Source organism: Citrus clementina, unplaced genomic scaffold (genome assembly GCF_000493195.1).
Source record: "Citrus clementina cultivar Clemenules unplaced genomic scaffold, Citrus_clementina_v1.0 scaffold_3, whole genome shotgun sequence".
NCBI classification, from domain to species: Eukaryota; Viridiplantae; Streptophyta; class Magnoliopsida; order Sapindales; family Rutaceae; genus Citrus; species Citrus x clementina.
The window spans coordinates 40121916-40149318 of NW_006262339.1; the positions used below are offsets into that span (position 1 = coordinate 40121916).

The 27403-nt window shown below is 32.9% G+C and overlaps 4 protein-coding genes across 7 annotated transcripts; 2 read left to right on the top strand and 2 right to left on the bottom strand.

Moving 5' to 3' along the window:
• Positions 1-384: 384 nt before the first annotated feature.
• On the top strand, positions 385-5555 carry LOC18049025. The gene is made up of 7 exons (XM_006443176.2): positions 385-706; positions 838-939; positions 1148-1262; positions 1645-1760; positions 2287-2475; positions 3619-3761; positions 5112-5555. Exons 1-7 carry the CDS (start codon positions 585-587, stop codon positions 5288-5290), a joined length of 966 nt encoding a protein of 321 aa, XP_006443239.1. The 5' UTR covers positions 385-584; the 3' UTR covers positions 5291-5555.
• Positions 5556-6120: 565 nt separating this feature from the next.
• Positions 6121-8597, bottom strand: LOC18049026 (cinnamoyl-CoA reductase-like SNL6). 2 transcript variants are annotated; one of them, XM_006443178.2, is made up of 5 exons: positions 8269-8597; positions 7472-7641; positions 7116-7310; positions 6667-7007; positions 6121-6385 (listed from the first exon to the last, which is right to left on the bottom strand). In XM_006443178.2, the coding sequence occupies exons 1-5, from the start codon at positions 8447-8449 to the stop codon at positions 6280-6282; spliced, it is 993 nt and encodes a 330-aa protein (XP_006443241.1). In that variant the 5' UTR covers positions 8450-8597; the 3' UTR covers positions 6121-6279. The 2 variants fall into 2 exon arrangements, with proteins under 2 accessions (XP_006443241.1, XP_006443240.1); XM_006443177.2 differs by having other exon boundaries at positions 7472-7638; positions 8269-8596.
• Positions 8598-12944: 4347 nt separating this feature from the next.
• On the bottom strand, positions 12945-20560 carry LOC18048859. Of its 3 annotated transcripts, none has more exons than XM_006443180.2 (11): positions 20217-20560; positions 16949-16997; positions 15938-16057; positions 15738-15832; positions 14877-15082; positions 14593-14781; positions 14305-14505; positions 13663-13813; positions 13506-13569; positions 13245-13310; positions 12945-13162 (listed from the first exon to the last, which is right to left on the bottom strand). In XM_006443180.2, exons 2-11 carry the CDS (start codon positions 16983-16985, stop codon positions 13086-13088), a joined length of 1206 nt encoding a protein of 401 aa, XP_006443243.1. In that variant the 5' UTR covers positions 16986-16997; positions 20217-20560; the 3' UTR covers positions 12945-13085. The 3 variants fall into 3 exon arrangements, with proteins under 3 accessions (XP_006443243.1, XP_024044035.1, XP_024044036.1); XM_024188267.1 differs by having other exon boundaries at positions 15938-16117; XM_024188268.1 differs by lacking the exon at positions 14305-14505 and having other exon boundaries at positions 15938-16117.
• Positions 20561-20728: 168 nt separating this feature from the next.
• LOC18048860 (inositol-tetrakisphosphate 1-kinase 1) lies at positions 20729-22248 on the top strand. The gene has a single exon (XM_006443182.2). The coding sequence runs from the start codon at positions 20939-20941 to the stop codon at positions 21920-21922; it is 984 nt and encodes a 327-aa protein (XP_006443245.1). The 5' UTR covers positions 20729-20938; the 3' UTR covers positions 21923-22248.
• The last annotated feature ends 5155 nt before the right edge of the window (positions 22249-27403 follow it).

The following is a 27403-nucleotide window of genomic DNA, read 5'->3' on the forward strand; positions in this document are numbered from 1 at the left end:
CTACATACGCTGCAAATTGCAAAATGTTATGATGTCAAGTCTCTTTCTCAAGACGTTGTACATTGGTTGTTTAAAGTTGATTAGAGTCAAGATTGAGACTCCTAATATGAGTATGTTTAGATATGATGGTGATTAATGTGTATAAATATACCCCAATTCAAGTGGGTGATTAATGTGTATAAATGAAAACATAGAAGTAAGATAAATCTCAATTATCCACTCTATCAATAGACACGAAATTTGTACAGGACGCTTAGATTAGATAAATTCTTAAATTTTAAATTTTGGGTACACACGTAGAAAACAGACCTTCAATAAATAAACAATTAATAAAAATGTCGAAAGTGGTTCTTAATTGCCGTACTTGAAAAATCAAAGCACAAATGATCATCTTATAAAATAGTTTCACGAGAGTCATCAGTCGGGCTGTTTGCTTACTGACTAAGCACACAGAAGTCATAACAACGGCGTTAGTCAACACGGCGTCGCTTTTGGTCTCTTCGGCCATAAGCCTAAAAGAAGCATTAAGAGGCTAAGTGTGAGCAACAACAACGGTACAATTTTCTCAACAGCAGAAGCAAAGGATGTGGGTGCAGATTCTCTGCGGTCTCGTCATTTACAAAATCTGCAAGAAACTCTTCTACGACGACGACGTTTTGGACGTCGAAACATCCGACTCTAATGCCATCTTCTCTGTTGCCGCCAGGTTCAATTTTTCACTTGTTAATTAAATTCCATTTCTCTATGAAACGTGAAATTCAAAATTTATACCTTGTTTCTTTTGTATGATCATATTATTTGACTCTTTATTTTTTTAAATTTTTTTAAAATTTGTAGACTTGAAAAGCTTTATAAAGGAAAGGCATACGTGGGGCTTCGAATTCCTGATCCCGATACTGGTTCACGACAGAATATCGATATAGTTCTTATCACTAAAGGGTATATATTTCTTTCTTTTTTTTCCCGTCTTTATTTGTTTTGATTTATCAGATTGTTTTCTGCTATTTGTTTTGCTGATAAAATATTTAACTTTTTGGAATGAGCTTAATTTAACTATTTCCCCATATAGCGATGATTTGAATGACCTAAATACATTAGAACAGAAGAAATAATACTTGTCAGTAATTGTTAAAATGTGTTATCTCAGCGAGGCAGTGGTGATCTCTGTCAAGAATTTATCGGGATTTGTGACAGTAAACGCGGATGGCAGCTGGGTTTGTGAAGCTGTAGGTAGACACAGATCGGCTGCTCATCCTGATCCCGTAAGTCATACATATCTGTAATTATCACCGTAGGTTGTATGCTTCCCATAATATTACATGATTGGTGGCTGGTTTGGAGCTTACCGCTATGAAAATAATGCATCGACTGTATATTGATGACATGTATATATATCTTATTTTATCCATATCTCCAATGTATGAATTTTTTGCTTTAGAGAGTACCACCATGTTACTAAATGATATTACAGTATCATCCTCCAGGAATCCACATGATTTTGTTTGTCGTTTCTTATCTCTCCGTAGTATACATCACTTTAGCTTTCTAGGAAACTGAAAGATTAAGAATTGGAAATAATAATATGTGTTCACTGCTGGGTTTATCATTCATTCTTAATTATTTCTGTGAATGTCTGTGTTTCAGGTGGCAGACGCTAAAAAGCAAGCTTCAATTCTTGAATCATATCTTGAACAAAGGGAAGTTGCTTTGCCGGAAGGATATTTGTCTTACAAAGTGATAATCCCCAATCCAAAATTTCGGTATGTTGTTACATCTTTGCAACTGTGATCCAAGGGATGCTGTATAGTTTATGGAACCAAAATTGCAGAGCATTGATTTAGCTGATCTGATCGTACTTTAGTTGATGAATCATTTTCTTTGCAATTAGTGCTTTTATGGTTTTGGTAAAATGTGTACTTGACTGTGTTCTACTGCCGTAAGTTTTAGTTTATGAGTAATTATTGCATGTTCTACCGATGATCAGTATGCGATATTTCTGCCAATGTGTTGCAATCCACAGGGACGAAGTTTTTAGGGTAGGAGTTTCTCAGTGATACTGCTGACCTGGAAGATGATTATCCTGCATAATGTAATTATTGTATATCAAAATGCTTCTTATACTTGGTCTTATCCTGCTTGGACAAGACAATTGAAAGAAGTTTTTAGAAATGAAATTGGATAAATTTGGTCTCTAACTCACTAGATGTCTCTATATTATATTTATATTCTGAGGGTTACATATTGTGGGTGGAGATATAGCTTATGAAATTTGGTTTTAATATTCAGGGTCATTAATGCAAGCTACTTCCCACCTGAGGTCATTAGTTATGACCAATGGATGCTTATGAAGTCAGAGAACAAAAGTATGCTTTCTGGTTGGATTAAGGGTGCCTTTCGAGGTGGTAAAAAGGAGATGCAGGAATCTATACATCAGCAACTCAATTTCATTCTCAGCACAGCTCCTATTTGGGATAGGTTTGATTCTACCTTTGCCATAAATTTCTCAATGTTATGGTAGAAAGAAATGGTTGAGAGTGAAGAGAGAAATGAGAAATGATATTTATGTTGATTTTAACAGTCTGCATATTATTATATTTTGTTTGCAATTATATCTGATATGGTGAATGATGTGGATTCCAAAGAACACATCCAAAATGACTAGATAGTGAAATTTGACATCGAATATTCTTATTTTGTGTTTTCTCAACAATGGTATCGAGCAGATAAATGATTGACATATATTTTAAGTTGTAGAAAATGTTACTAGTGTTGGTAACCTTGTCCAATACATTGGGATTATAATGATGTAAAATTTTATTTGTAGCATATGTTTTGTTTGTCTCTCTTATGTTCTCATATAAACATGTTTGGGTATTTTTCTCTGCCTCTTCATCTTTAAGAGCAAAGTTTAAAATATGGGTGTACTGTGCAAGTCTCTTATATGCACACTTGAAATCATAGGCTTTCAGTATGCTTAGATACTTTTTCCATTTTGTTATAAATGCATTTTGGTGCAGTGGAATGTACTCTTTGATTGGGTCTTTTGCCTTTTGACTACATCTTGTTGGATGACTTTGAACTAAATTGAGATTGTGTCTGCTGGAACATTCTTTTCAAGCCTTAGAGTTGAAGTGCTTGAGCTAGCCCACTGTGATGGAAATTCTATTGGAGACGTGCTTACCTATATTAGAAATAAGCATATTTTATATTTTTATTGACTTCGGTTACATACTTACATTGTAGGATTTTGATATGCTTATTTTGGATTGGGCTATCTTGGATTTCTTATATTATTTTGCATTAGGCTTAGACTAGGATTCTCTCTGTTTATTTTGTTCGTGTTTGAGCATATAAAATACGTTTAAGTATACTATTCAATAGTGAAAAGCATGATGACTTCCTTATTTGATCTTTCTATTCCCTGTATTTCTTTTCCCTTTTCTTCTCTCTCTAGTTTCTTTCTCCCTGTCCTACATCACACTGTCCCATCACTTGAGCTATACATCAGTGTAATTTTCTGATGATTGATAATTGTTTGAGTTCTTCCCATCACTGATTTTATATGTTTGGATTGTTATCATTTAATAAAGCAGGAAACAAGTTCTTTACCATGTGCAGGTTGGAGGTTAAGGGCAATAAACATGTTCTTGGTGAATTTCTGGAATTTAAAGGGAAGCAAGAAGACATCCAGGCCTTGAGATATATCAAAAGATCGAAAGTTAGTCGTCTGGATGTCCAAAAGACAAGTATGTTTGGATTAGGTAAGCAGTAAAGGCATTCTTTTTCTTTTTCTTTTTTCTTTTTGGTTGATATTTTGTTTGATTATTTGAAAATAAACCCTGATAGATAAGAAATTGGGAACTTTGGATTTTAAGACTGTAAACTTCATCCATTTGTACCAATTCAAGGGGCATGCATTTATGTATCATGACAGGGCTTTAGTCCTGGTTATGACTACGCTAGTCCTGATCGAAAAGAACATCTGTAATCTAGAAGATGTAGTTATGAGGACTGAGTCCATTAGTGTTATCTCATTACTGTTACAGGGATTTCCTACATTATCCCTGACCCTGCTTCAGTGTGATACCCCTGTACTACATAAACATATACTTGAACTTTGACTTGGTCAAAATTGTCCTGTTTGATGAATTTCATTAGGTTTATTTGATGTGTATGCTGCTATCAAATTTCATGACATAGGCTTCTACTATAAATGAATTTAAGATTCATCTAATTTCTAGATTTATCAACGGTCCAACTGAATGCGTCATTGAATCATCAAGCAAGCCCTAATGTGAATGTAACTTAATTGGAAGTACCATATGCCACAAAGTTTCCTGTACATTGCTTTTAGATTTTTCTTCATTCATATGAAAATGGGAAGGATCCTCCCATTGTCTTTGTAGAGTTTAGTTCAGTCTTTTATAGAGCTGTTAGAAGGCTTTCAATTCAGGTTTTTTTTTCATAACCCAGATAGAATCTTTTTGAAGCTTTTTTTTTTTCCTACCAATTTGTGAATTCCTGGTGTTTTTCTGGGATTCATGGACTAACTTGTTCACCTTTTGTAGATCTTCCTGTCTATTAGTTGAATTTATTTTTTTCTTTTTGTCCAAAAGAAGTCCATACTTGTTCTTTTCAATTACTTTATGCCATTCAGCGAGGATATGAAGGCAATTGTGAATTGTCATGTCATAGTTGCAGCAGATGGAAATAGAAAAATAAGATAAAGATTAACAGTAAAGCATATGGATTAGAGTCAGACTGGTTTTTCTTTGCATGTGAAAGCTGGGTGGCAAGGATAATATATTAATTGCATGCCAAAAAATCTGCTTTTAAGAATGATACTAACAGTTACATAGGATTGTTGTTTCTGGTGCATGGATTATGGATATCGATTTAACTGTGGTTTATAGGGTAGATTTGTTTTGAGCTACCTTTCTCAGATAACTGCCTGAAAAATGACTGGCTGAGTTGCTGTCATTGAGCCAGCAGACCTCCTTTAGTTAAAAGACTACTACGCAACACATAAAGCCACTCAACCCTATAAGTTGAACATATTATGGTTTTTTGTCCCCTTTGGATATTCAATTAACTGTTCACGGCAAATGCAGCTCCTTCAAGACTCCAAGTGTTGTACTCATCTCGAGACTATCGAAGTGAAGGTGCATCTTCTGAGTGGAACGAAGTAACTGTGAGATCAAGTACTGAAGTTTTATTTCAGCCAGTGAATTCTACCAAAGTCCGAAAGTTCAAGCTATCTTCGGTTACCTCAATGTCGTTGAGTGCCTAAAATATGCCGTGCCGAATGTTTGAATTTTATAAATGCTTTATTACAAATTTACAGTTTACAAAAGGTTGTTGTCCATTTGTCACCTTTGAACTCCAAATCCTTCGTGTTTTATGTTAGGCATGTTGTGGTTGTACATATTTATTTTAGATAAGTGAGCTTGAGTCCACCTAACATCAAAACGGAGAATTAGAAAATTGTATCTTGGTACGTTTTGAAGAAGAGCATTTGAGTCCTTGCATGAGAATGCAAATATTTCCAGTATTTATATGGAGAATTTGTAAATATCATTAGTAAGTTATAGGATCAATTTTCATTTACCAGTAGATATGCTGACATACTTCAATTTGTCTCCAAATTATTGAAAATTATTCAAATCAACGCGTCACCATTTACCATTCAAAGGATTAGGGCAAGTGGGGGATTGCGTTATGAAGTACTTCACCAAACTTTTTGTCTTCTTAACAGTAAAATGAGGTTGGTTTAAGACAGTAGAAACATGACAAATAGAAGTTAACCTGTACTTTCAAAATGGGGTATGTCAGAGATTCGAGGTGGCCCTCAAGGGGCATAGCTGAGCTGCCATCAAATGAGCCTCAATTCGTTGTGCTGGGCTTTTTAACAAAGATTAATTCAAGCTATGCGCAAAATGCATATCTTGCAATTTTGTAATCTCGCGTGTAATAATATCATATTTAATCATTCAGTTGACGGCGATGATAACCTTTCTTATAAAACACGGGTTTATGATACATTTCTTAAATTTTCAGAAGTTTGCGAAGAATTTCAACAGGCACTTACAAATTTCTTAAATTTCAGGCTCTTTTTTTTTTATTGAATTTATTTATTTCGAAAGATCAAAGAAGCTTAACCCTTAATATAAGAGCTTATGCTTTTAACATTTGAAACAATAAGAGCTTAATTTGTGTAAAACATACACAAGAAAAGAACTTAAATATTTAAACAAAATTATAAATTACATAATTGCCATATTAGTCCGCGGAGCAATCAGCTTGAAACTTGCCATCAAAATTTACCATCAGTTTGTTCAGCTTCTTGTTGCTTATTCTCTGTGGGTGCACTCTTGTATCCTCAAAACTGCAGCAAGAATTACAAATAATTAAGCCATATTACTTTACCTATAAATAAATTAACACATAATGACACATAAAATGATGGAATTTACAATCGAGTATGTATGGTATTGCACTCGAACTATTAAGTTATGTCACATCTCTTATACTAATATGAGAGGTTTTAAATTTAAATTCCGATAACCAACATAGAAAAATAATTTATTTTACGATTATGTAATGTTTCGATGACATTAAAAATCTCAAGAGTCATCATATCTAATATGATAATAATATGATAATAACCTTAGCGGAGGAGTTGAAGTGTCGGAGGGTGGCAATAGCATGCGGGCGAGCTTCATGGCGTCTTCGTTGCAGTTGATGACGTGGTTGAAGCAGAGATAACGACCGTACGATGAAACGTCTTCGAACACGCAAATGTGAGCATCAACGTAGAATCTCAGGTCCACCGAAGCCATCACACCATCTTCGTACATCTCGGCCGCTCCTTTTAGATACGGATTCGAGATCGTGACGTCTGGACCCATCACCAGCCCTCCGTTTATCGACACCATGCTTATCCCTCGGTCCATCGCTAGGGCCCACGCTGTCTTCTCCGCCAGCGTCTTTGACAAACCATGCCATAGCTGTTCGTTCATTAACAACCAGAAAAAAACAATTATTATTAATTATTAATTAATTAATTAATTATATTCGCAGATTATTAGTGCTTATTAATTAATTAAATTAAAAACCTTGAATTTCTTGCACAAATTGACGTCACTCCAATTTCGCTCATCGAAGTCGTGCGACGTCGGATTGTCGCGGTGGTTACTCCAGACGACGGCGGTTAGAGAAGACGTGAAGACGACTTTGTCAACTGTATTTGTCTGTGCGCACGCTTCCAGCACGTTGTGAGCTGCCATTGTCTCTACTTCCGCCGTCAATTCCTGCTTCAGACAAGTCAAGTCACGTTTTATTATTAGTCATTTTATGATTCCAGTAATTTATTTATCGATATATTTTTTATAATATAAAATTTCAAACTCGCAATAATAATTAGATTAAAAAAGAAGAAGAAGAAGAAGAAGAAGAGGAAAAGTCGTGTTACATCGTAGGTGGAGTGGTCGGAGGGAGGCTCAAAGGAGTAGAACAGACCGGAGCAACCCTTTAAAGCATTCACGAGGCTGTGGTAATCAAAGGGGTCTGCCTGGAAAACTTTCAATTTCTTCTCCTCGTTGTAATTAATTAACTCTCCTTCGATACACTGCAATTTTCCTGCTTTTTTTTTTTTTTGGTTGAAAAATATCAAAACAAGATAAGATAAAAAATAAAATATTAGTTAATGATTGGAAATTGAATTACTTAAAAGAATTAAAATAATGAAAAGAAAACCAAGGCAATGTACGTGCGTGGCGTCAACCTCAAAACCACGTTCAGTTAACCTTTGCAAAGTTGTGGACTTGTGATGATGCAATGCGTGATGCACAGACAGACACATCATAAAAGTAGAAGGCGATATCGTTTTGGATTCCATTCCCAAGAAGTATTAGTCAAAATAATAGATGATAAGGATTATTTTAAGCTAGTTGAGTTTTATTTTAAAATTTTTTATTTTCTTATTTATTTTGTCTAACTCAATAAGAATTTTTATTCCAGAAAAATGACCTTTTTTGTTTAATTACTTTTGAGTTAGCTGGCAGAATTGAATGAATTAGCTGGACACGTGCGTGCACCAACAAAATGAAACAGCTCTAAAAACATTTTTTGTTGTTTATATTTTTTTTGGGAAAATGTATTGCTATAATTACCAAAAAAAAAAAATCAAAAATTGAATTGAAGAAATGAAAATAATGAAGAAAAAAAAGAAAGAGAGAGGAAGAAAGAAATGAAGTAATAAATTAATACCGTGGTTGTGGAGGGCAGCGTGGACGGTGTAGCCTCTAAGCAAGAGACGGCGGACGAGGGCGGAGGCAAAGTGGCCAGAGGCGTCCATTACGCATACTGTCTTTGTTGCGTTTGAAGAATCATAACCGTCTCGATCAACTGCAATTTCTTCTTCAATACCGGATGATGCTGGTGGCGCCATTTTTGGGAGGAGAGGGAGATTTAAGTAATTTCCAATTAATTCAAGAAGGAGAAGGAAGAGTTGAGATTTTGTTTGAAGAGGAAGACAGGATGGAGGGAGGGAGGGGGGGGTTGTACAGGTATTTATTGTTAAGAGAAAAGAGAAGTAGTAAAGGTGATGAAGTGAGTTTAATAAAATAAAATAAGAGATTATTATATTAAATATTAATTAATTAATTAAAAAAGAGGGGTTGACTGGAGGAGCATTGAAAGTGTGTGTGTGGGTTAGCTTAGCTGAGCTGGGATGATATGCAAATGTAGTTGGGATGGTGGTAGTTACGAGTCAGTTGCCCCTTTCCAATTTCACAGACCAAACTACCCTCCACACTCTCTCTCTCTCTCTCTGTGTTTGGTAGCAACTACAACTAGCGAGTGCCGTGCCCGTGGTGGTGGTGGTTGTTAAGTGTTAACTATATAATACATGGTTTTTGTTTTTTTTTTCCCTACCTGTCAAAATGAGCATTTCTTTCTAGCGGTCTCATCGAATTAGGGTCACTTTGGAATGTATGTCTGATGCTTGCTTCTACTTTTTGCCATTAAATAAAAGTTATTGAATAAAAAATATATTTAGATATTTGATAAATTATATTGTTCCGGACGGACACTGTAAGTTTGAAAATAATATAATATATATTTAATAAATTTTATTATAAAAATATTATATGGTTATCAAAATAAATATAAGTTTAAATTATTTTTTATTTATAGATTAGAATTTATGAAAGATGAGATATAATTATTTTTCATTAAAATAATAAAATATTAGTAGAAACTTTTTTTAAAAAAGTGGTAGTTTATTTTAATAGGTTGCTTATAAAAATTAATTTCTACCTACAGCTTATTAAATAAATGACTTTTAGGAATTTTATTAAATACCATTTTTGTCAGAATTTTTTTTTTTTTTTTAAATCACTTACAGCATTTTATATCTTTAGATCACAAACGGACGGAGCCATCAGGCACTTCGGGCTTCTCTTTTACTTTTCTTCCTTTTTCATTAGAATCTGTCTGCACATAGATTCGGCAAACCTTATGCATACGGCATAATTGAATGACAGAAACATTGTCATTGCAGTGAAAACGTGGGGGCCGCCAATGCAAAAGCTGACACCAGCTGGCGATGAAAATGAATCGAATTTTGACCCTTTTTCATTTACCACAAACAATATGACAAATACCATTTGCTCTGGTTAGCTTACTCCCAATTTTTATCATTTTATTATAATTCAATTTATTTGTTTGTTGAAAGTTGAAACCCAAAAAATAATACAGGTTTCAATATTTTAACTTATAAATCCTATTTATTATTATTATTATTATCTCAAACTATGAGCTAAGTCAGAGTAATGGTTTTTGAAAAAAAAAAAAAAAAACTATGGTGTGTATATTTCCTAAAATGAATATATTTATTATTTTCATATATTAATATTATTACAAAAACAATATATTTTTATTGCATGTTCAAATTATTTGCTATAGATTAAATAGATTTTATTAAAAAAAATATTGACACGTCATTTTCATGCATTTTAGATTTTTTTGTTTTATTATATTATTGCCCTTAACGTCAGTAATTTTAACTATCAAAGTCTAGGTCAAATGGTCAATAGACCTAAAAGTAAAAATTTAAAATAATTTGAACTTATGTGCCGAGTGTTTGTGAAACCTTTTTGGGCCTTTTTTTTTTTTTTTTTTTGCTTTTAGGTCCATTGACATTAGCAGTAACATAGGGAGGGAGATCCTTTTCGGCAAGCAATAGGGACAACAAAGTTATAAACCAAAGAACACTTTCATGCCATTGAAACTCTTATGAGTTAGATCTAATGGTTATCTAACAAGTAGTGCAAGGTAGCCGGATCCTATCTTATACTGTAATTAAGGTATGAATTATTTTTGGGGTTAACTTAGCATTCTTAATTATTTCACTCATTTCCTTAATTTGAATAACCTCAACCATGCCCTCAAATTCGGAGGCCATAAAATCACAATTATAAAAGATTATAAAATGTGGTTTTTTTTAACAAAATAGTTCTGAAACACAATAACTTATCTCTTTTGAAGCTCGCATGTGGGTTGATTAGCTATAAAATGCTGAGACTTTTTAATATTTTGATGAAGTATCATTTCTTATGATTTTAACTTTTAATAATTTTTTAAGAAAAATATTTAAGTTTTATTTTAAATTACATGAGACTATTTATCAAATTATAATTCAAAAGATTACATTGACTAAATTATAATCCTCTAATATTCAAAAGATGTCGGATATTAAATTATAATCCTCTAACATTACCTAGAAACTTGAATCGCCGCCCTCACAATTGTCAAGACAGCAGACAAACGCCCATTTTTTTAAGTTTTTTAAATATAAAATGCAAAAATGGATGGTTGGGTTGACAAATGTTCACTCAAGCAGCAAGACGTCTCCGGCTAAGATTTTGTGCCATACTCTTCAAAGTTCAAGCCACTTGTTTACGTGGGACCTCAGAAGACACAACTTTAGGCGCTCATATTAATTGCACGTTTTACTTCTTCTTTTTCTGTTTGCCCCCACCCATTTTATAATGTCCAAAACTAATAATTTAGAGTGCCTTGGGAATTGAGGTTGGACAGCTGTAATTTTTAAGTTATAGTATTAAAGTGTTAGGTAAACACTAGCTGTTGTAGTTTGGGAAGTTATCTTCATATAATTTTTTACTTGTATGATGAAAAAAAATCATATATTTAACAAATTTATCAAAATTATTATTAAAAATTATATTTACTATATATTATTAATTTTTATTTCATAATTACAACTTTTTTTTCATAACAACTGTAGCTTAAAAACTACAGTACCTTAATCCCAAACAGACTCTTATTCTTTTCATATAAAGTATGAAATTGATAGTATATTATAAAAGAGTAGGCTATTTGAACTTACTAATTTATTTTATACATTCTCTTTTTAGGTAAGAATTTTATTATATAAATAATATTTAAAAAATTACTTAATTAACCCTTTCTTTCTTTCTTTTTTTTTCTCTTCTCAATTCTTTCAGATATATTATTGTTTAGTTACAAATAATTTATATCACTATTTAAGAAGAACAAAGCACACCATTTAAAAATGAAATCAACAAATTTTTATCATGCATGAAAGTTAATTAATATAGAAATTAATTTGTACCAAACACAAAGGTGGCGTTTGTTTTTTAACTTAATGACTTAAAGTGACTTAACTTAATTAATTAAGTTAATTAGAGGTGTTTGTTTTTATAACTTAATGAGATTTTTTAGATAATTTTGACTTAATAAAATAAGTCAAATTTTTTTACTTTTTACTTAATGGAGAAATTTGAATTAAGTCAATTACTTACTAATGTCAAAAATATCTCTGCTTTATAGTTTATTTTTCATGTCTATCACAAAACTCACCTATAGACATTTACCCCACATAATAATCTCATCATTAGTTTTACTTATAAATGTTAAAATATTATGGTATTTAATATATTATTTATTTGACATTCAAATTTAATAATGATACAAATGTAACAGTACATATTTTCAGTTTTTTAAGTTAAAAAAATAAACAACTTAATACTTATTTTTCGAGATTCAGATGAAAAAACAAACATATTATTCAAATTCAAATATTCAGATCTATTCAGAATTTAGACTAATTCAGATCTATTCAGATTTCAGACAAAAAAACAAACGCCACCAAAATCTAATAAAAATCAAGAACAAATTCTTATATATAGAAAACATGAAATAGAGACCATAAATATTAAGAAAGACCAAAAAAATAAACTTAAAAGAAAGTAAAACTGAACACTCAATTTGCAGAATATGAGAGTAGAGAGAGAATACACAATTGTGAAGTAAAGAGAGAAAGAGATTAGTAGATGATAATTTTGAGATTTTTAAATTTTTAAATTTTAACAATAAATTTATTTTTTAAAAATAGTTTTAGAGAGTAATTTATTGGGTTCAAATAGCCCTACCCATTATAAAATTGATGTACATCAAATTATCAATCAAACTTGCAGCGTTGGGTATCTAGATGATTCCAATATTAACTAGCGCATAAAGTTGGTTGCTACAATGGTGTATTTATTGGCAAACACAAAATCAGGCTTATTTGGATTAGGATCCTCTTGTGATCCTCATCCATACAAATAGCTAGCTAATAATCTGGTCCAAAATTAGCCTTTATAAGACACAGACATCTGCATTAGATATGAACTTATCTTATTCCTAATTGATTTTTGAATTATTATTTTCGGCTTTACTGAAATTAGAGATCAAACAAATTTCTCTTAACAAAATAAGGCCTTCACCGCAAAAACTCAACAATCTGCCCATTGAGTAGTTAAAATTTTCATCTAGCTAAAACTCAGTTATTCAGAATTTGAACCGTCAAAGTGTAGAAAATAATAAAACGAAGAAGATGAAAGGAGGGAGCCATTGCAAGTCAATAAGAGGAAATCAGCTGCAGATTTCATAAAAGCAACCATGTGATGTGAGGAACAAAAATCTCATATTCGCTTTCGGAAAAAGGTTATATTAGTAGCTTGGCAAATAACACAAGTTAAGAGAAAAGGAATCAACTCTCAAAATGAGAACCCCTTAGGTATTCCTCGGAATTTGCTCAATAAGAAGCTCTTGTACTTTTCTTGAAGTTCCCCGCCTGAAAATAATGCAACAGTTCCCTTATTAACTTGGTTCATACCATTAAAACAGGGAAGGTATTAAAAGGACCGTCGGGCTACCTTTAGGTTCAAATGGTGGAAAGTTCTTTGCAAGCATTGATGGCACCATTTCCAGAAGATCTTTACCTAATAATAATGGCAATCAATAGCAGTTATTTTTTATTATACATGGAAACGAAGTGGAAATAGGTGCACAGTTTTCTTTATGTGATCAGATATCATGCAGCGAAAAAACAAGATGCTGCATTCCTTACTAAAAAGTTGTTCTATCCAAATACCAGCTAGTTTTAATTTATCCCTCTTATCTCTCTATTGACTTACCGGTTATGCTTGTTTCTCCTTTTTCGGCGTTAACAAGGTAGGACAAGATCTGGTGGTCTTTTAACTGTGGCCATGTAAAATGATATATTAGAATCTAGTTCACATGAACAGATAAAACAAATGATAATTGATTTAAACACTGGTTCTGATAATTAACCTTGGACATAAAAGCCTTAGCAAGTTCCAATGCATCAATATAGGCAAACTTGCTGTATGCAGGAAAGAACTTCCCATTTTGATAGCCTGCCAGAAAATGATAAGCTGCTTGTCCAGGAGAGAGCTTAGCTACAGAAGGGATGATTCCAGAACTGCATAACAGAAAAAATAACAGCAAATTTTTTATGCCCAGCAACACAGGCCAATATATGATAGAAGAAAGGATTCTTGAAAACAAAGAACTGAGCATGATTCCAGAGAAAAATATACCCATTTTGGAGGGTGTCAGAAGTGTTAGCAGAGCCAGGATTTATAACATCTAATAAAACATTAGGAGAATTACACCTGACAGTTTCTTTAGTCCTTATGCTAATGCATGAAAAGTAAGGGCTTAAATGAAATTCATTGTTCTCCGTTTTACAAACCTTGACTCATGTGGCAAATATCCCAAAAAACCAGTAGGTTAACAGAAATGTTGTTTGTGGTCGACATTTGAGTTCAGAAAAATTGCTGCTGGTCACACAATATCCTAAGTGTGTAGGTGTGGGAAACATCTTGGACTGCAAAGCCAATGAGAAATCCCATACTCCAGTAGAATGTCCCCAAAAAAAAAAAACAGAAGAGTCTATATGTAGTTTTTTACCCATCACATGATGCCAGGATAGCAACAGTTGGCAATTTGAATGTATATGGGCCACCAGAATCTCCAGTCTGGAATAATGGTGCCACACCATGAGAAGAAACAATTACACCTGCATCTGCAGACACCAATAAATTGGCACATCTCTGAATGGTATCTTCAGGTGCAAATAAGAGAATCACAGAATCTCCAGACACTAGTACCCTGAAATTTGCAACCGCCGAGTCTAAATGACAGATCGCATACTTGTTGCTGCTGCTACATAAATGATTAAAGATTAAACTATGCTACCTTGCACATAGAAGAAGGCCTCCACGTGCAATTATAACAGGTCCAGACAAGGCAGCTAGTGCTTCTTTGACACCATTTGCATCAGAGAAACCTTTACCACATAAGATGAGTGAAGAACGCTCAATATCAGCAGCTATAAATCCATTATCTCCTTGAGCTCGAAGGCCAACAGCATTAACCACTCCTGGACTGGGGCCAAAAGTAAAAATTGGAATAATATTATTTTTTGGTATTTATAATCTGTAAGAGACAGTAAACCAATGAATTGATAAAATCAACAATACCTTATAGATGTGGTAACATAAACTGTCAAAGGGCACGAATCATGGGAAACAGCACGACTCGGTGTCTTCCAGAGAATGCTGGAAAGTTTCAACAGGGCCGATGGACTATCACTTATCACACGTACTTTTGCATCACATTCTGAAGAAGAACCAACTGCACCGTCTTGAACAAAAACATTTGCAATGGATGACAAGTGAGCCGTAACCTATAAAGACAAAAAATTAACAGTAACAATAAATAAAATAAATGAAATAATTACGCATGGATGAAGATTCAACATATATTTTAAGCAACAAAATATGTCCCAATGAAGCAAGTTGGTGAATGCAAGATACAGGGGGCCAAAAAAAAAAGAAGTAGCTACGTAATTCATTTTGAGTATCTAATGCTCCCACCGCTGGTTTAGTATGTCCACCTAATGCCATAGCTGCCTAATCTAGCCGAGCAATCAAGCTTCAGGCCAACCTAGTTATGAAGTTACCATCTCCCATGCATGATCGCAACTGATCATCCACGAGAGTATGAGATCAAATAGGACACAAAGCATTTAGTATACATAAAATTATCATCAAGGATATATGAAAATTTCAGAGCCCAGTTTTCAGATTTGAGCCAGCAAGTGAGGGAGGGAGAGTGGCTCTCCAAGGTAGTCAGTTGCACACTTCCCTTGTACATGGAAGATCAAAAGATGTTGTAATGAACCAAATAGAACTTTGTCTCCATAATTTAATTCATTATATTTCCAAGTATCCTTAATTACAAACTCAGCACTATAGATAAGCACAAAAACTTAGAACAAAAACTGATGAAAGAACTTAACAAAGGTAAATGAACAAACATTATATACAATTATAACATGCCTGTTTCAAAAGTTTAGCATATTGTGCCTTCGATATATCTGAAGATCCCCCAAGAAGATTCCCTCTAACATAAACTGGAAGTCCTGATAAGGACTCTAACATGAGGAAAAGAAAAAATATAAAATAAATAAAAACTCTTGAATGATATATTAGTAAGAAAGAACAAAGGAGACTTGAAAGCCGGTAAGTCAGCAATTCACCTGCAATGGTTGCACCTTTCTGTTGTAGCTCAGAAGTTGTCAAGTTTTGAAAAGCTTTATCATTCACAACCACACCTCTTCCAGCCAGAGCCCAATTGAGACCATAGGAAAAAGCCCTCCCTGTATTAAAGGGGATGTGTGGAAAATCTATGATAAAAAGAACCTCTTTCAAAGTATAAACTACATAGAAAAAAGAAGATGGAGAAGAGGGCAAAAATGATCGTCAAACACTGCCTTAGCCACTTTCAGACATTCCATAGCTTATCAATTGTAACAATGAACCAAAAACAGAAAGAAAAAAGAAAATATTTAGAAATGATGATGCTGATGATCTATGATGACAATAATACAGGTCAGCTTTTGTCTTTAACTAGGTCCCTATTTGGTATTAAGGTTGGGCAGCTATAACTTTTAAAGTGTTTACTAAACATTAACTATTGTGGCTTAGAAGCTAAGTTGATGTCCCACGCTTAAAATGATAAAAAACCTATAATATCTTTACTATTTTTGTCAAAATTATTATTTAAAAGTCAAATTTACAACACGCTATTAATTTTTATTTCATAATTACAATTATTTTCCCACAGCAGCAGCGCCTTAATGCTATCAACTTTTATTTCATAATTATATTTTTTTGCCATAGTAGCAGTCGTAGCTTAAAGCTAGAGTACCTTAATACCAATCAGGGCATGAGGCAGATACTCTATAACTGATGGTTGGTCCCTTAGCCAAATGACGAAGAGGCGGCATGGAATCTAGAAACTGTGATCATTCTCAATGTATAACATTCTAATTTTCTACAACCTATAGGTAAAGAAAACAACACAGCCAGTATTGCAAACAATCTTGCCAAGCCATGATTTAAGTAAAAAGACAACTGTCCTGCAAAAAAGCAACCCAACTACATTGTACAAGTTAAAAGTAGATGCAACTGAGACCAGACAAAGAGAAAAGCAAATTCTGAGACAAATCAACGTTGTAATCATAGGTGTTATCGAACAAAGGATTCACCTGGGAAACATAATTGTTTCAGCTTCCTGCTCAGCATATCGGGCTGAAACTGCATTGTGGAAAAGCACAGACAACAAGTACTTTAAATTATCTATAAAAGAACGTACAGGTCCCATTTTGAAAGTTAACCAATACCCGATTGATTAAAAGAAACAAAAAATTAACAAAAAAAAATTTTGGAAAGTTAAACAATACCCAATTGAGAAAAAGAAATAAAAAATTAACAAAAGAAAAAACAATCATTTCAGGGTAGCAAGAAAAAAATAATGAATACGATGAAGCTGTCCAATAAACAAGGAAAGAGTAAGAAATCTTCAGGTATTTAACTACCCAATTTTAAAACGCCGCGAAATAAAACTCAATCAATAAGTTGTTCATTTTCATTCTTGGTATAAAAAACCCAACTTCAGAGCTCAGAGCGCAGAAGATTTGAAGCAAAACCTCAAAGGCAAAGTAATTCTGGGCGGACAAATATCGGCCCAACAAAGGGGCCCGTTTTTATATTTTCTTTTTCATTTTTTATGATAATATTTTTTTCTTTTTGTTTTTATTATTTTCAAAAACGTGAAATGCATTTTCAGAAAATGACGATTAGATCCCCATGCTTATATAATAATAATCTCATTTAAGTTAATTAAATTCGTATTTTTGTTTTCTTCTTATTGAGCAAAGCAAGCGACTAGTTCAAAATTATTTCTTCCACACAAAATAAGTATTTTTTTATATTATTAACTCATACACCCATTAATTATTTTTTTCATTATTATTAAAAGTTGATGTTTACCATTAAAATTAGACTTTAACTTCAATTAAAATGTTAAGCTAAAATAATAATTAATTTTAAAAAATAGAATAACATAGCACGAGTGTTAAAATGACAATAAAAATGTGTGAATAAATAATATGGAGAAAAAAATTATAAAGTTTTTAATTTTTTTTTCAATTTATTCATTGTTATCGAAATCTATAAATACGATTTTACCGTTAAGAGATAAGGAATTTGAGTGTGTCATGATGTTTTCAACAATTAGAAGGGGTACAAAGCATTGTTGGATTAATTCCTTCCTCAATCATATTGCATAATTGAGTAGAGACAATTTTTTCTCTTATGAAATGTCAGTGGAGCAGACATTCCTCGAACATTAGTGAGAATAAAAATTTGAACAATGGTTCATAAGATTTAATGTAAACTAATTCTACTAAGGGTGCGTTTGGGATTGAGGTTGGGCAGCTGTAGCTTAAAAGCTACAGCACTAAAGTGTTTGGTAAACACTAACTACTGTAGTTTTTAAGCTATGTTGATATGATTTTTCACTTATATAATATAAAATTTATTATATCTTTAATAATTTTATCAAAATTATTATTTAAAATTTATATTTACTATATATTATTAACTTTTGTTTCATAATTACAGCTTTTTTTTTACAGCAGCTATAGCTTAAAAGCTACAACACCTCAATCTCAAACGCACCCTAATTGTCTAATTGTAAATATCAATAGCAGTCTCATATAATATGATTGTAATTTGAACAATAATCCCATATAATTATAAAAAAATGAAAGGGGTAAATTAAAATATATCAATCTATATCTATTATCTAATGTTAGACGAATCCTATCTCAAAAACACTGCCAATCTCTTACTTAACTTGTTTTTGTTCCTCCTTTCTCGTCCAAACTCAAAAAATTTCTTGTTAATTTTCTCACCTCCCAAACAGAACTTACGAATGTCAACCGAATCTCAATGCCAACGGTACCTAATCACCCATGCTCTTACTCCCTGTAAAGAGCAAAGCTTCATCACACTAACTAAAGCAACTGAACGAGACATTGTCTGTCATTCCACCCTTAGTGGTATATTTTGCCAGTGCCAAAATAGGTACATTACTTCCTCAGTACTTGAATTGTCAGAAGTTTAAATTTGAGGGATATTTGTAACCTTGCATATGTAAGAAGTTATAAAGAGTTTTCTTTTCCTTTTCTCATTGATTTTGACATCTGAAATTGAGAACTCAAACTTTGTGGTACACTATTAGCTTCAGTAAAGTCAAAATTAGTCACTCTTGTCTAAAATAGTTAAACCTTAAAACATATGTTTTTCCATTTAAAAACCATCTTCGTAGCAAAGATGATTAATACAAAAACTTACATATAATACAACATAGTCACAAAATCATAAAGTTGTACAATAGTTGTAACATAATCACTTGTCCTGTGGTTGCTTCAAATAATCCAAGTACGCATGTCCACACATCAAAATCTGTTGCCTAATATCATTGTTATCTAAGAAATACTCAAAAATCAAACTCCACCTCTATTCTCATGTAAAACATTTCTACATATGCCAACTTACAATCACGATCACTTTGTAATATCTTGAAAACCTGTACATTGGAAGATTTCTCTACAACTAATTTTTGGGGCATAACGCATAGGAAGTCCTATCAAAACAAGCTCTTCACCAATGTCACCATAATCTTTACTATTGTTGAACATACATTAAGCTATCGTATTCATGTTCCGAATTCTGAAACTATCTTTTCAATGCAAGCACTAATACAATCTTCTGAATCTGATCTAGACCTTTTCCTACTCGATGTTTGTGAGTGTGATCGAGTAGAGTGTCTCGAATCAACATTACCAAAAAAAAAAAAAAAAAAACTGCCAACAATGTCTTTCAATTACCAGATATATTAAATTTGATGGACAAAGCAATGGATGAACTTAGATGAATCTTAGAACTTAATAAATACAACAAAATAACACACAGCTTACCCCTCTAAAAGTAGGGAAAAAAATCAATGAAAAATTCCTTAACTTGCTCACTTAAAACGTTCAATCACACAATTCCTAAGAGTAGAATTTCTAATTTTCGCTCTTTAACACACTTATACTTTTTCAAATACCAAAAAATTAACCCTAATTATTCTGTCTTCTCTTTTTCCTCAATTGTCAAGACATTATCTTTGACACGAGAAAGTTGAAACCCCTTCTTTTGGCTCTTTCATCATTTCTACAACCAGTAGCTATAATTCTAAAATTTATTAAAAGAAAGAGCTAAAGTAAACAAAACACATCTGAGCATAAAATGCAGATTTCGATGAGAAAACAGAGACAAACTTGAACTCTGAAAATAATGATACCCAAAGAGAAAAGGGGGGAAAAAACGCTCCTCACAGTTTCAATAGATAAGGAGAAAGAATTTGAGTAACAAAAACAAATTATTTTTAATATTAACAAAATCACCAAGGTTCAGAAATCAAACCTGCAGGTTGATGATTCAGGTGGTGAAGGAAAGCCCGCCGTTCGTTTGCAAAAGAGGAGAGCACAAAAGTTTGGTTTTGCCCGGGGTGCGTGTTCTAACTGCTCATTTTGCAGCTGCGATGGCCAGCGAGCAGAGCCTCCATTTGTGCGCATTTGATCATACGGTTAAATTGTATCAATATTAGCTAACCATTATCATCAAGCAATACAAGCTTACACATACGCTTTCTTCTTTAACTTTTTGACTTCTCCATCTACCATTTATGGAAGGAATAAACAAAATTGGGCCATTCTTTTGAAATTCAGGTGAGCCCGTTGCATTTATACATCTGTGGGGCAGGAGCCGCCGGGGGGGGGGGACGTGTGAATTGTTAATGTGCCTATTATTAGTAATATCAATTATCAAATGTGTTAAATAAATCACGACCGTCAAATCTCTCAGCAGAATAATTCTGCTCTTAATTGATTCACGTGTCTCAACTCGTTGATGATTCGGCCTACACGTAGCCTTACCTCGCCACGTGGCACTCGCAGTCTTACTTTTACGTTACTTTCTTTCTTCCTATCCCTCTCTCTCTCTCGCGCCGTCGTCGCTCGCCCCCACCACGCCCCGTCCAGCACACGCAACCCAAATTAAAATTTCCTCTCATAACTTTCTCACTAGCCAAACTGAACCGAAATTTTAATTTTTCGTAGTTAAATAAAAATTAATTGGGCGTTTAAATGTCAACCCAATCTCAATGTCAACGCTTTCGAATCGGCTATGCTCTTGCTCCTAAGAAAGGGCAAAGCTTGATCCAACCTTCTCTTCTAACCAAAGCCTCCGAACGAGGCATCGACTTAATCCCCATCGATCCCATCAAACCCTTGGTCGAACAAGGACCGTTCGATTGCATCGTCCACAAGTTGTACGGCCCCGATTGGACCCGCCAGTTGCAACAGTTCTCCTCCCAAAACCCTAACGTCCCCATCATTGACTCCCCGGATTCAATCGAAAGACTCCACAATAGAATCTCAATGCTTGAAGTCGTCACCCAGTTGAAATTACATTTCGATAACGAAAAATTCGGCGTCCCGAACCAGGTTGTCGTTTCTGAAATGAAAAGTCTAACGTCGATTGAAGATTTGAAATTGACTTTCCCGGTTATAGCGAAGCCGTTGGTGGCTGATGGGAGCGTGAAGTCGCATCAAATGTACTTGATTTTCGATAGCCAAGGACTCGAGAGCATGACGGCGCCGTTTGTGTTGCAAGAGTTTGTCAATCATGGTGGGTTTATATTCAAGGTATATGTTGCTGGCATGAATGTAAAATGTGTGAAGAGAAAGTCTTTGCCTGATATTTCAGAAGAGAAGCTGAAATCTTTGAAGGGTTTTTTACCCTTTTCGCGGATATCCAATTTGATTGATAATGATAAGAAAGTTCATGATGATGGTAAGAAAAATAGTCAAGGTGATGAGGTTGATTTAGAGTCTGTAGAAATGCCGTCTCAGAGTTTTCTTTGTGAATTAGCTAGGGGAATGAGAGAAGCACTGGGGTTGAATCTTTTTAACTTTGATGTCATGAGGGATGCTAGAGATAGTAATAGGTATCTTATTATTGATGTTAATTACTTCCCTGGTTATGCTAAAATGCCCGGCTATGAGTCCATTATGACCGATTTTTTCTTGCAAGTTTTGCACAAGTCTGCTGTTGGAGTTACTGAATGAAAATTGTTAACTTGTTGGTACCATTAACTTGGCTCAAGGAATTGGTTGAGGGGGAAATAATGCAAATGTGGAACAGAAGTGAGATTTCGGAGGAAGTGAATCCTTTGCGCGGCTGCTGAGACTTCCGGTATCATTACAATGGAACGGCTTTTTTGGCATTTTAAGCTTAATTTGTATATTCTGCTAGTGCCAAAATATAGGTACTTTAAGTACCTGGACTTTCCGAAGCTCAAATATGAGGGACATGTGTTTTCGTGCTTAAAACCTTGGTTGTTGTGTGCAGAAACGTTGCAATTTTTAGTGTATGGATTTTGGCATTCCTTCAATATTTTGTTTTCCTTCTCTTTTGCTTGTTATCATTATTAGCTTTCTTCTCTTTAGATCATCAGTTCATTCATCAGGAAGTGTATATTATGTTTTGACTGCATGATTTCTTTCTCTTACGTTAATGTTTTTCATTCTCTTCATGGACGATAGTGAGGAAGTACTTTAGTTCCAACTGTCTTGCATACACAATAGATCCTCTTTTCTCATCGGATCTCTTTTTTATTTCTGTCGGTTAGTTGAAGTGACATAATGTGTTATATCACTTGCCAATTGTCAGTCTCGACTGTTTCTCTTTCGGAAACTTGTCGTATGAATCGAAAAATTCGGTAAAGATCTTAATTCTGCAGTATGTGGAATCTTTAGTTAATGCTTAGGCATATACGTGTCCTTTGATGATTGTAGATTAATATGCTATTCTTGTACTATGAGTGAAGACGATTCGGGGAATAATAATTGTTTGGTAACTTGTCTTTGTTTTCTCGGAAATCTCGTTGTTGGCTTATTGAACTTAGTGTCTGTTCAAGTCTGTTCAAGATAGTCGGTAGGTGATTGAGATACGTTTTACATACTTTATTTGGTTTTCATTATTACACATATCCAAATCAAGTGTATAATCGCCTTCAGTATTTATGATGCTACTATAAGTGTTCCCTTGGTTTTGCTTAATGTTCTAATTGCTACTATATATCGTACTATTGTCACTTAATGCACAGTCTTAGAATAGGGGCGACGGATAGGCTTTTGCATATATGGATACCTTCAGAAATCTTACATTATCATAGTTGTTTTAAATAGATTTATGTTTTTTCTCTTTATATCCACCCCTTTGTCTCGGCAACTATGTATTGTAAAGATTTTATTTATCTTATTGCCTTCCATGACAGGGAAAATAGAGAATGTAAGGGGATTTTTAGGAATGCCAAGTACTGTGTGTAGGCTTTTAAGTACCTTATACCTAGAAAAAGGTACGAAAAAAGAATATAAGTTATGCTATGTGCAAATTAGTTGTGCAAATGACTTAGAACTTTTCCACACTGAAGATTAGATTTTTTCAGCACTCGAGAGTTCTGCATGAATAAGGCTCGAGTTGTTTTTTATCTTTCTTCATTTGAAAAGATTATTTTTGTCGTTTTTGTGAATGTGTGCATGCAGTATTTATATGACCACAAATATCAGTCAACATACGTTTGATGTTAATGAGCCAGTGATAAACGCAAATTGTGTGGAAATAATGATCCTATTGTGGAGGCTGAGATTTTCTTTTTTCATATTTTTGTTTAGTTTCATTTATGTTTTTTTGTGTTCTTTTCCTTTGAGCAATAGATAGTGGAAATGATGTGAATAAGAAATTGAAGGTCGGCCATACTGGAATGGACGTGGAAATTAGTCGCTGCATCTTATTTGATTTGGTAGGAAACTACTTTCTATTTCTTCTCTTTTTTTGATTACTTGTTTCCTATTTGAGATGCTAAATTATCAGAACTGTTTCACAAACCATTTAAGGCAGTCTTATATCTATCTATCTATATGTTTTCATTATGTTTCTGGTTTTGTTTTTCACTTAATAGGTTCTTGAAGAACTTGGGTCATGTTCCTTATTATTATTCTTTTTTTTTTTTGGGGTGTTAATATTAGACTCTAGGTTGATTTAGACCAAGGCCTCATTGAATTGTTAGGAAACTAGAACTTTACATACTAGATTGTTTTCACAGAAACAAAATGCCAAAGAAAACAAGCAAATGCAGCTTCTTCACTTTAGAAAGCAAGGGAAATAAACTATGGTCTGTGCATCTGGAAGAAGTTACACAGCTTTCTTATGCATTTATAGTTTGTAATGGTAGAGTTCTGTAGTAAACTACACTGTATATAGTGTTAACAGCAAATACCAAATGGAATCGTAGTAGCTCTTGAGTGATTTCTTTCTTCAGTAACATTCAATTCTGTTATATGTTGTATTCATTTCATTTATAAGATGCTTCTAACGGGGAAGAAGGTGATATCGTTTTTGTTAATGAAGGTGATGTGAGAGATGATTCATTTGTTGTAGAACATGTTAAATGATTATTAGATTAATCTTCATTTTGTATATGACATATCTCCTGCTTATGCCCATTCATTCAAGCATCATATGACCAATTTAACTTCTTGGGATGAAATATTCCTTTTGTCTGATGTCAAAATGTGATGTTCACTTTCCCTCCATTGCATGCATCTGGCAGCCGAAATCCTCTCATATTTATCAATATTTTTTGTTTGACAAGAGGAAGTTATTTTATGCGGCGCAGATAATTTGCCAACGTAATAGTGTGTTTACTAAACTGAAATCGGAATGGATTGAAATCAGAATTGGCAGGAATGAGAATAGACTCGAATAAGTTGTTTACTTGAAATATAGAAATTGGAATTGGAACGAGTTGTATTGTTATTAATGTGTTTTATTTTGTCTTAGAATCGAAATCGAAATGAGTTAGATTATAACAAATTACTAAAGCGTACTTAATGAACTATTATTATAATTATTATTTTATATTTTAATTCTTGTGATTATTTATTATTATTGTTGTTGTTAATAATATATTAATAAATTAATTAGTTGTACAAATTTTTTTATCATTAATAATACCACCAACTAACATTAATATATTAGCTAATTAGAATAATTATATTAATTGATTAATTATAATAATATATTAATTAATTATAATCATTTTTAATGGAAGACAAAATGGGTCCTTTAAATTTTATGGGGGGGGGGGGAAATGGTCAATTTAGGAATAAGAGATTGATTCCCACCACTCCTTGAGAATTAATCTCTCATTCCTTATTCTCAAATTTAGGTGCACCTTACAATTTCTATTTTGATTTCTACCTTCATTTTGTGAAGTAAAGGACGTCGATAATTTTAATTTTAGATTTTGATTTTCTAATTTATGAAGTAAATGCATCATAATTGTGTTGCCTTGCTTAAAGACACGTGTTACTTGTGAAATTATTTGAACAACTCGTTGAAAAAGCCAACGGTCTTATCGAACAAAATTATAACAACTTTTTATTTTAAACAAAAAAAGCTCACTACATTTATATGACCACAGCTAAAATAATGTATAGTTAGTTATTATAAATAAAAAGGAAAAAAATTATTAATAAGACCTATGGGCTTTCATCCCTTAATAAGAGTAAATATTTTCTTGTATATTAATGAGAACAATACTACAATAATTCTAAAAAGATAGAGTTATTTGTACTCTATAATTTATTTTGAACGCTTACATTTTAACGATTTTTTATAAAATTAAATTAAAATTTAATATTAATTATTATTTAATTAAATAAAGATTAATAAAATTTTATCTAATAAATAGTCATATTTTGTCTACAATACACCATATCAACAATGAAAAATTGAACCAATGTTCGTATCAAAACATTTTCTGTACTTATAGATTAGATCTTTTTCCTTTTTATTTTTTTGTTAATATAATTGCTGGGAAACATCAAACATTTTCTATCTTTTGTAATTTAATCAAAAGGAATTAAAAACAGAGGTGGGGTAAGAATGAGAAATTGCATCATTCCAACATAAGAAAATCAAAGAATAAGATTTGTTTTAAAGTTGTTTTTTGATCTTCACTCTGTCAAATCCTCATGCTTTCATGGGTTTTAAAAATAAAATTAAATTGTGGCATTAAAGAGAAGAACAAACACATATAAAACTTTATCATAAAAGGAATACTCTCGTGTAAAGATGAAACATGATAATTAAGCAAATGACTAGTGAGGACAATATAAAAATTTGAAAGTGTTCTAAGTAAAAATTAATATTTTGAAATTATTAAGGGTAATTTCGAAATTGCTAAATGTAATTTATTATTAATTGAGTGTATAAAATAAATTAGGGTAATTTATTATTATTTGAGTGGATAAAATAAATGAGTGTTCAGAACAAATTTTAGAGAGGAGTGCTAGCGACAGTCGCTAGTTTCTTCTGTCGACACGTGTGTTATACTTTGGATTTTGTGTAATTTTAAATTAATGTTAAAATATTAATATCTTTTAATTTTATTTTAATATTATTATATATATGTATAGTGAATTTACCACAATATCCTCATTCTCTCTCCCTCTTGCTAAGTTTTCTCTTCTTATTGTTCCTCCTGCCACTGCAACTTCGTTCTCTTCTTCATCAATTTCTTTTCTTTCTTTTCTCCTTTAATGAAACTACGAAAGCCTGGATTAAAAAAAAAGACAAGAGGAAAAATTTTATTCTCCTTAAATTTTCTCTTTTCTCCTTTAATTTTCTCTTTTTATTCTCCTTGCTTGAAAGATGACTATTTCTCCACTTCTCCGACTTCAGATTTGATATGATATTTTGTTTTGGGTGTGTAATCGGATCTACATGGTTGGGATAATTTTTGTTATTTATTTTCTAAAATAAAATATTTTTTCAAATTTTGTTTTAGCTAAGAAGGGGATTTTATTTTTATTTTTATTTTTTTTCCTTTTCTCTCTTTTTTCCAAGCTTTCAGTAGAGAGAGAGAAAGAAAAGAAATTAAAGAAGAACAGAAGGAAGTTGCAGTGGCAAACAGAACAAGGAGGAGAGAAAGACGGGCGAGAGGGAGATGGAATAAGTATCTTGTTGTAAATTCGTTATACATAATAATAATAATAATAATATTAATATTAAAACAAAACTTAAAGATATTAATATTTTAACATTAATTAAAAATTATACAAAATTCAAGATGTCAGACACGTGTCGGCAGAAGAAGCTAGCGACTGAATCACTCGCCCATAGGGCGACTGTCGCTAGCACTCCTCAATTTTAGAATACAAAAAACCCATCCTACTGAAAAGCCTGACACAAATTGTCGCCGTCAGCCGGTTGAAAACAATAATAATAATAATACTATAATAGTAATTTTCAAAAAGACTTTTGCTATCTTACATGCAACGTAAGGTACAGTATCTCACAAGGCTGATAGAATCCACATCCAAATTTATGAGAGGCTATATCTTACGTTGCATGTAAGGTAGCAGCTCCCAAAAAAATAGAACTAACGACAGGTCAGGCCCAAAGTCTTAAGTGTCTAAGTAGGGTGGGCATCGGATCGGATTCGGATAGATCCAATCAGATCCAACATGATTTTAATTAAT